The 9,004-nt window shown below is 36.1% G+C and overlaps 1 protein-coding gene and 1 long non-coding RNA gene across 2 annotated transcripts in view; one reads left to right on the top strand and one right to left on the bottom strand.

Moving 5' to 3' along the window:
• The first annotated feature begins 299 nt into the window (after positions 1-299).
• On the top strand, positions 300-7,205 carry LOC146457209 (RING finger protein 145-like). Its single transcript, XM_085092220.1, has 3 exons — positions 300-515; positions 1,847-3,145; positions 4,565-7,205. Exons 1-3 carry the CDS (start codon positions 359-361, stop codon positions 4,855-4,857), a joined length of 1,749 nt encoding a protein of 582 aa, XP_084948346.1. The 5' UTR covers positions 300-358; the 3' UTR covers positions 4,858-7,205.
• Positions 5,272-9,004, bottom strand: part of LOC146457208 (uncharacterized) — a 5,010-nt gene continuing 1,277 nt past the window's right edge. The window contains exons 1-2 of the long non-coding RNA XR_014858562.1: positions 5,972-9,004; positions 5,272-5,936 (exon numbers count right to left, since the gene is read on the bottom strand). The exon at positions 5,972-9,004 is cut by the window's right edge and continues 1,277 nt beyond it. This is a non-coding gene — a long non-coding RNA (uncharacterized LOC146457208). The remainder of the gene's footprint in view (positions 5,937-5,971) is intronic.

The raw sequence follows: 9,004 nt of genomic DNA, 5'->3' as shown, positions 1-9,004 counted from the left end.
GAAAATACGCTGGAGGACTGGATCGTAGAAAAACAAGATAATGATGAATTATTGTTAGGGAAGGGAGGCCAGCGATAGTATAAAATGCCAATGAGAGGACATAGTTTTATGTTGCAAAATATTTGTTATAATGCCCGAAGAAGAACATAATTATATTTATTATGGCTCCTTTGAAATGAATAGTGTTAAAATGTCACATTGAAGGCACTGATATTCAGGAAAATAACTTACGCTAAGTACCCCTCCCTAGAGAGTAGATTTCCAAACTTGCGCAACCGCTGACATTTCGGCATGAAGGGGAAGGAGACCAATCTCGTCTTGTGATTTCAAACAATTTCAAACAGAACGTGCAAAGATCATGGAGTTTGAATGGGCGGAAGTCAAGGCGTTTTATTTTAGAAATGAAAATGTCATTTTAAGAGTACCATTCTGCTTCCTTCTGCATCTGGCAGCATATTTTGACAAGAACGTGAAGGGATCTGACGAAGAGACGAAAACTTGGTATGAGATAGCTGGTAGGTAAAAAAACTTATCTACAGATTGCGTGGACGATGCGTGGACTACTTTTCGTTTTGATAACTTTTCGCCGTGGACACAATTTACCGTTAAAACTATCATTTTTCCTTGTTCCGTTAACTGTTGCATGACGCAGGCTTATAATGTGGATAGTTTTCTGCCGCACTTTGCGTTTACGCTTGTTTGTAAGCTTTACATGTTCATGTATTGTTTCTGATAAACTGCTTTGAATGAATTTCCCACCTGGACAATGGACCATGACAAGATCTTTTCTTTGAGGTCCAGAGGTCAGCTGGAAATTGCTGCTTCTACATTTAATCAAACAGTTGCTCTAATAATAATTATTCTCCTCACATAATTCTTTTTTTATAGGAGTATTTTCTGAAATGCCAGGCCAAAAGTTCAATATTATTACAGTGTAGCTAGTGCAAGTCATGTAATTTTGGCTATCATCATATATAAATTTATGCTATGTATAGAACACTTCTCAACCAACTCAACTGATAATACTTTAGGATCATCAAAAGGGATTCAATAAGCTGTTTTTGCAAATTAATGGGCTTTTTTTTAATATTAGAAATATTTAGAATCATGTTTACGGCAAATGGCAAACGTGAGATTCGCATTTATATTTTCTTGAAAAAATTAGTACACATATGAGAAGAGAGCAAAATAATTGTGACCTTTGATGCTAATGCAAAACTACTCAATTTTATTGATAAACTGAAAACAGCGAGCGGCAAATATAGGATAAACATGGTCACGTGGTCATTTCTGCCATTTGCGATTTGCCGGAAACGTAATTCTAAATATCTCTATTATTAAAACTCCTTTTGACATCCTCTGTGCGTTATTAGAGTACAGACCCACGGCCAAATGGACTCTATTTGTTTTATATAATAGTCAAGACATCTGAACACATTTCGTGAGCAAGCAATACGTTGACTGAGCTGAGTGAAAAACTTTCCAGCAAACTTTTAGACTACTACACACATGCAGTATTGTTATTCTATAAATTAGGGTATGACCTGAAAGAATTTCACTAACAATATTTTCAAAACTAACCTTTATTCCAGAAGGAATTTCTGACCCCCAAAATATTACAGCATGTCAGTCGCTTCACTGCGATTTGTGATTGAGTACTGTCTGGCTGGACGTCATTCTTACATCCATACTCTAATCAGAAACTCTGCTACACCAATCAAAATATGAGTTCTACACTGTTCATTGTATAAAAGAGGTTAGCTGTACAGGAATAGTTATAGATAATTATAGAAATTTGGTTTTTATAGTCTGGAAAATAATTTATTCAATGATGTCTTTATTCCAGCTGTACTAACTGGACTAGTTGGTGTTATTGGAGTATTTACACAACTCAGTTACCTCCAGAAGCTTTTTATTTGGTTAATTGAACAGGTTGTTCTACTGATGGCCTTTGCTGCAATTTTCGCATATTCACCATCTGATGCCAAGAAGGAAAGTTCAGCTGAGAGCACAAGCCTTGAAAGTTCATCGAACCCGGGTGGCGCTTATGGCTACTCACTTTTGTATGGACAAGTTTTTGTAGCTGTCAGTATAGCCATAGTGCCTCGCACGTGGACCATTGTCAATACCAAGCAGACTGTTGGAATGTTTTTTGTTTTTCCAATTGTTTTCCAGCTTATGGCTTTACTCTTTGTGAAAGCAACGTCAATCTTACGGGAGGTCTGTTTGGTTTACCTCGTGTTCGCTTCAGTGGTTCAGATGTACAAAGCGTGTCTGGGACTTTTGCAACTCCTTCAAGATTTCCCAGGGATGGTGAAACATGCTTGCAGGACTGTAATCACCTTTGGCTGGCTGGACCTCTTTATATACCACTGGAGGAGAATCAGCTTAGGCCATGTGCTGATGGTAACGTGGTTGATAAAATTTGTCAGCAGGTTTGCCTTGTTTTTGAAGCATGGTTTTTTGATTGCCATTGCTGGAAGTCTGGTGGAATGTTTTGACAATCTCCTAGATTTAGCGGGAGCCAGTATTGTTATTGGAGCAGCTGCTAATCTCACCTTGGACTTCATAAATAAACTTCTCAAAGGGGATCTTGAGAGGCCCATGGAAGATCGTCATCAGGAGGCATGGAATGACAGCATTTCGTTCTTCCTATTGGCCATACAAGTTGGACTTACAAGCTTGCCTAAACCAGAGCGCCTCATGCTTATTGGTCTCATTATGTTTGTCACAATCTCATTGTTCCTGCAGTCTGCTTATGAACTTACTGAGCCAGCACTCATGTCACTGGGAGCAACATACACTGGTGTTTTTGACAGCAAGCATCTCCGCACTCTAGCAGTTTGTGCTTTGATCCTGATACTTCCCGGTTACATGATTGTTGTGCTGTGTCAGTTATTCAGCTTTGATGCATGGCTGTTTGTGATCATATCAAGCAATCTTGTTACGATTGTTCAAGTCATGGGTGCTCTTATCATTTATGCACTGTTTGTTTCCAATGTTCATTCCGAATCTCAAGTAACGGATTTAGATGACTATGTTTATTACATCAATGCAGGCTCAAAAGTCTTTGAGTTTCTTGTTGCCGTGGTAGTTCTGGGGTATACTGCATGGGCCACTGTGATGGGAGAGTGGAACTACATAGGTAAGAATATTATTTTTTTATTGAAGCTGATTTTCAACACTTGACCTGTTTTACATTGTAGTTTAAGTTTTAATTTTTTTTAATCCAGTTTGATTTTTATTGTCCATCCTTCCATATAATGGTAATATGTCCAAGGCAAAGGAAATAACATTAGACTAATTTGAAAAATTTTAAACCCCGCAAAAAAATTACACTGTACATAGCGTATATTGTAGGTTAAAATGAATCCCAGGTTAAAATGATTTCAACCTAGGTTGATTTGTGTTTTCCTTTGTTTAACCCTTTGACCCCTGAAGACGCCTATAGGCGCGCTTTCATATATGGTGTACATTTTGCTCTAAAAAAAGTGGCCAAAGGCACTTTCTAGGCCCCAGGCCTCCTCTACTATTGCAAGAAACAACGTGATTCAAAATGGCGTCTATTTTAGCTAGATTTCTCTAGTTTTCAGGGGGAAATTTTCAATTTTTTTCGAAGCATTGTTTTCAGATGTCATCTGGTGATTTAAAAATGGCATCCCTCTACTCAGACATGGAGGAAATTCATCCGCGATCGAATTGTGATGGAAAGACCCAACATTAGCAATGTTTCATAGGAGTACAGTTTCGAGTACGAAACCGTCGATTATTCTTCCCCAGAAGAGACCGAAAATGTGAATATTGTCGAAGCATCAAGCGAGCAACATCTCATGCATGTGCAAATGGTGATGGACAAACATCGAGATGGAAACCATCTCGGCAACAACGCTGTAGAAATGAAGGGAAGACTCTACAGTGTAAACCTGAATCAGAGCGGTTTGGATTTTTTATACAATACAGAGTAACCACGATTTTCAGGCCCCAACCATGGACCGACTCATGCCTTTGAGGTCGATATCAGTCCGACTATATTTTTTGACAAGCTGTTTTCAGGTGAAGTGTGATGCAAGAATGAAAACGATTGCTGATTGTTGTAGCTTATATAGTATTCAAGTGATATACTGATAGTTGAACATCAGTAGCTTGTATGGAGGGTAATAAACTTGGACCCATGACAGCAAATGTGATATTTTTTCTTTTTTGGCGGACATTTTGAATGACTAACCAGACTAGTTAATAATTAACAACATAATGTTTACATTTTCAAAATGCTCATCTCATCTACTTTCTAGAAATATATGGTTATGTGTGGTTTGGATAAAAACTTAAGCTTTTATTAGCCATTTTCTCTGTCCATGTCAACTTTTAGCAAAACTTAGTAAAAAATTCAGGGGTCAAAGGGTTAAGATGTAAATTACCCAACCTTAACAAAGGAAAATACAAATCAACCTAGGTTAAAATCATTTTAACCTGGATTCATTTTAACCTACAACATTTACACTATTACATGTTGATGTACAATGTAGAATAAAGATTTTCTAATGATTTCACTTTCTTCCTAAAGGTGCTTTGGTTATTTCAATGCATGCTTACTTCAATGTGTACAAAAGAGCCCAGGAGGGCTGGAACAATTTCCTATTACGGCGCAGTGCAGTAAAAAGACTCAACTCCTTACAGTGGGCCACAGAGGAACAGTTGGAGCGGTTGAACGATGTGTGCTGCATTTGTTACGAAGAGCTGGATAGTGCCAAAGTAACAAAATGCAACCATTATTTCCACAGTCTGTGCCTCAGAAAGTGGTTGTATGTCCAAGACAAGTGTCCGATGTGCCATGCGGATATTCTACCTCAGGATTGACTATTGCCAGTCCTCCAGCGAATGGCAGCAGTTGGTTAAAATAAGACATACTAAACACAAAAGTCATTTTTAAAAAAAGTTAACTTATGGTTTGTCCTTTGGGCGAGATAATCTCAAGTTGTTCTTTGACAGGGAGGCTTTTTCACTTACCCAGGTGAATAGAAAATTCAGCATCACTTAAATTTTTTGTTGCGCAGGACCAACGCCTAAGTGAAAGAGAACCAAACTCTTGAGCTTGGTAGAAAAATGTGAATGGCCCTCATGTCTTACAGCTCTGATTTGTTTATGATGTGCAGCTGTGGAGTTATAAAAATAATATTATGCTCAGTTAGTGGCATTTATTTGTTTCTCTTGTTGTTGTTTTTTTTGTTTGTTCATTTTTTGTTTGTTTTTTGTTGCGTTTGTTTGCTTCATTTTCTATTTTGTTTCTTTGTTGTCTTTTTTTTTCTGAAGCACCATACTAACCAAAATGGGTTAGTTTGTAAGATGCTTTCAATTGAATAGTTATATTAATAAAAAATTTTCTCCGTTATGAAAATCCATTTCCACAGGAGCTCCACAGTTAGGTTGGCCTATTTATATGGATTTTTTAGCTATTTAGTCAGCATGATACAGTTTACTCCTTGGACATAATTTTAGTATGAGCACAAAATTATTTGCCCTTTTTATGAAGTTTAAGCCCTGTCAAATGCTAATTAAACATTTTAAAAGAAACTGAGTTTAACTTTAAAGTTTGGGCCAGACTGTTGCACTATAAGGCCAAGTTGTTCAAGGATTGTTCACCAAATTGCTGGGTTAACATGGTTCGAGTTTAATTACATGTAAATCAATAGGGATTCTTCAAGAAGATTTTTTCTCTCAATTTTGGCTGAGATTTTTCGTTACCATTAGCTGAAAGTTAGCCATTAAAAAAATTAATTTGTAACGAGCCAAATGAAAACCTCAGTTAGCTCGAATCGAGGATTAGTGTTAATCAGCTTTCGAACAACTGGGCCCAGGAGTTTAGTAGCCCAGGACACTCAGGGAAGTGCTATGGACACCAAGATTAATTTTCAGTCTTTAGGGTCCTAACTTCTGAGCTTTGGGCCCAGAGAAATTGCCTCCCACAAAGTACAACAAATTTCTCGTTTATAGGGTATGTTTCTCCAGCATTTACCTGAACTAGGCAATAGTCAAGTGCCTCCTTAACAGACCACCTCATCTATTTTGTTAATGTTATGATAATTGTCACCCGGTGGGAAAAAAGTCTCAACTAGCAGGGTTCAAAATAACTGAAGGAGACTACAGTGGCAGATAAAATGATAGAGTGTAAACAAAGTGACACATTATTTCACAGGTTGATTGCATATATTATTTGAAGTATGTGTGTACATGTACACAAGGGTATCATAAGGGCCTTTTGTCTTGAAATCTAAATCACTTCATATAAGCTCTATTGTGGCATGCAGGCTGGTTGTCATATAAGACAGTTTACTGCTTAGTTCTGTGTTTAGTGTTTGAGCAAAAGGCTCAAAAACAGTTGAATTAATAGCTTACATTTGTACATGTGTTACTTTTCTTTAAAATGCCAATGCTTGACTGATTTCTTTTGTTTCATTATGTAATGCTTCGCTTGAGTTTGTTCAGTTTTTAGCAAAAAGTAACCTGCTAATTCTTTACATTAGTCAGAAGCCTTTTGCTCAAAAAAAAAAAAATAATAAATGCACAACTAATGCCTCATTCACACCAAGGTTTAAACACGTTTAAAAGCTGTTTAGTTAAACACAGTTTAACATTGTTTCCTTTATAAAGGCTGCTTCCGTTTTTTTGTCGACTACAGATTTAGCACAAATGAAAGCATAAGTTAAAGTTTACATGAATCCTCTGTCAAAGCCAACAGTTCAGCTTTTTGTTGCCAATTTTTCATTTTGCTACACCTGGTTTAATTAAACATGTTTTGTTGGTGTGAATGGAGCTTAAGTTTCTTACAGTACATGATAACTAGTCTCTGTGCTGAAATAGAGCTTATCTCGACTAATTTGGATTATGACATCACTTATAACACCTACTCTCACATAAAACCCCTTCATTTGTTTATGATGTTCAATGCAAGTTTAGTACCTGTAGGCAACTTAAAAAGTTTTTGACAGCCCTCTTCAGCTTTGATGCTGTACATAAATTGCTTGTCCTGAGTGTTACTATTAATTTTATACACACATATTACATCACTTTACAAGATGTTAAATTTAATTGTTTTGTTATAGCTCAAAGCTAGAGAGTAGAGTATTACAGGGGATAAAAGTTATATTGTAGATGCTGACGCATTATGGCTTTACATGGTGATGGGGTCATTAAAGGTTTTTCACTCATTCATGTCAGTCATGTCATTGAGTAATTGGTTTACAAATCCTGACCCTGTTAATTATAACCCCCACTATCAGAATGCATATTCTCCACACTGTTTAAATTTTTTAATATTTATAGTCGTAGTTGAGAGAACTTGTGTAAATATCGAGTCATTTTATCATTAATTTTATGATCATTTCCTTTATTCTCAAATTAGGTACTTCTGTTATCACATTGTCATATTATAAGGGGAAATAAAATGCTGGTCACTATTCGGGCTCAGACTTTACACTTTCCACTGCTGTTAATGATGGTAATAGGACTTTAAATAGAGGAGCCAAGTTCAGTCATTCAAGTGATAACCAAAATCGGATGACCACACAGCGGGAGTCCGATCTGTTTCATTTCAAGTATGATGACAGACTGAATAATAATAATAATAATAATAATAATAATAATAATAATAATGTACGATCCTCTATGATGGGAGCTTAAACAGCAATATCCCGGGTACGATGTGAAGCAGTCCAATAATAATTATTGAATTATTAATTATAGTTATGATGTGCTTGAAGGGTGGTTCCGGACAGTGATCCAGATCGGTACTGAGGCAGATCCAGAAAGTGATTCTGTCACACAGTTTGAACATCGCCTGTACTTTTAAAATACTGATTTGAGTTTAGGACTTCTAACTTTTTTAAAAAGTGGTAATCATTGCAGTGCTGGTTTAATAGCAGCTGGTCATTTTTTAGGGAAATTTGACTTAGAAGCACTTTTCACTTTTTCTTTCTTTTTTTTTTTTCTATATTGACGAAGTTTTAATTATTTGTATACAGTACCAAGTTGCATCGTTTTAGACAGGCGTCATAGGCTACGTTCCCACCCTATGTACATTTTCTTATGGACATAGCATCCAAACGTTTTAGGATACTGCCATAATAATAATCTTTATTCCTTCTAAGAAAAAAAGACATATCTTAAGTTACATTCACAATCATAAAAAATACTAAAAGACTAAAGATAATAATTATTTCCAAATAAGCCAATTTACAAACACATTCACAGCAGTGAATGACGCAAAGTTCAGTTACCAATTAATCATAACCATTACAATTTCCAACAAATGGCGGTGACAAGTAAATTTCTAGTTTTACACGTATTTACGAAATATGCTGGTCAAGTGGAACTGTCGTATTACAGCGTATGCAATGGTGTGTGTTGTCCAATTACTTAGGTATGATGCATATGCTATCCTAATAATGCTCAAATCATGGCTGCTGATAGCCAATCAGATTTGACAAATTTGTTATTGTTATGATTAAAAGTTTTATAAATGGAACAATGAGCTAGAATTTAATGAAACTATATAAATTTTTAGATAACGATGATGTTGAAATGGCTGCATTTTGGTTTAAATTTGTAACCAATTTGAATTTAATTTTCCTTTGTTCCAGGTAATGAACCTGAGTCAGATCAAACTGGTTAAAAAAGTTTTAAACAAAACTCCAAAAACACAATTGCCTTGGCCACTGCTTTAATATGGTTAGGTTTTGTAAGGTCACCTCTCTTATAAACGGTCATCTTGCAATTGAAAATAAATGTGCTCAGGATAATAAACTCCATTAGCCCACAGACAGTTCGAAGATACCAGCACATACCTAATGATCTACTTTAAAAATGGAAGTAAAATAAAGCTTGTATATGGAGGAGAGACTTGACAGGAAAAAGGAAGAATTATTCACTATTTGTCATTTCTTATTTTGATTGTGGTATTCAGCACGTGAAGTTGTTACACTTGTAAGATGCTGATTGAATGCATAAC

Source organism: Pavona decussata, unplaced genomic scaffold (assembly GCF_977016875.1).
Source record: "Pavona decussata unplaced genomic scaffold, jaPavDecu1.1 SCAFFOLD_245, whole genome shotgun sequence".
NCBI lineage: Eukaryota > Metazoa > Cnidaria > Anthozoa > Scleractinia > Agariciidae > Pavona > Pavona decussata.
Note: the sequence above shows the minus strand (reverse complement) of the source record. Positions and strands in the feature narration are given on the sequence as shown.

Excerpts from the sequence above, each read along its gene's own strand:
- LOC146457209 (XM_085092220.1), top strand. The coding sequence starts at position 359 with ATGGAGTTTGAATGGGCGGAAGTCAAGGCGTTTTATTTTAGAAATGAA. Across the intron at positions 516-1,846 it reads AACTTGGTATGAGATAGCTG|CTGTACTAACTGGACTAGTT; the intron begins GTAGGTAAAAAA and ends TCTTTATTCCAG. Across the intron at positions 3,146-4,564 it reads GGGAGAGTGGAACTACATAG|GTGCTTTGGTTATTTCAATG; the intron begins GTAAGAATATTA and ends TTCTTCCTAAAG.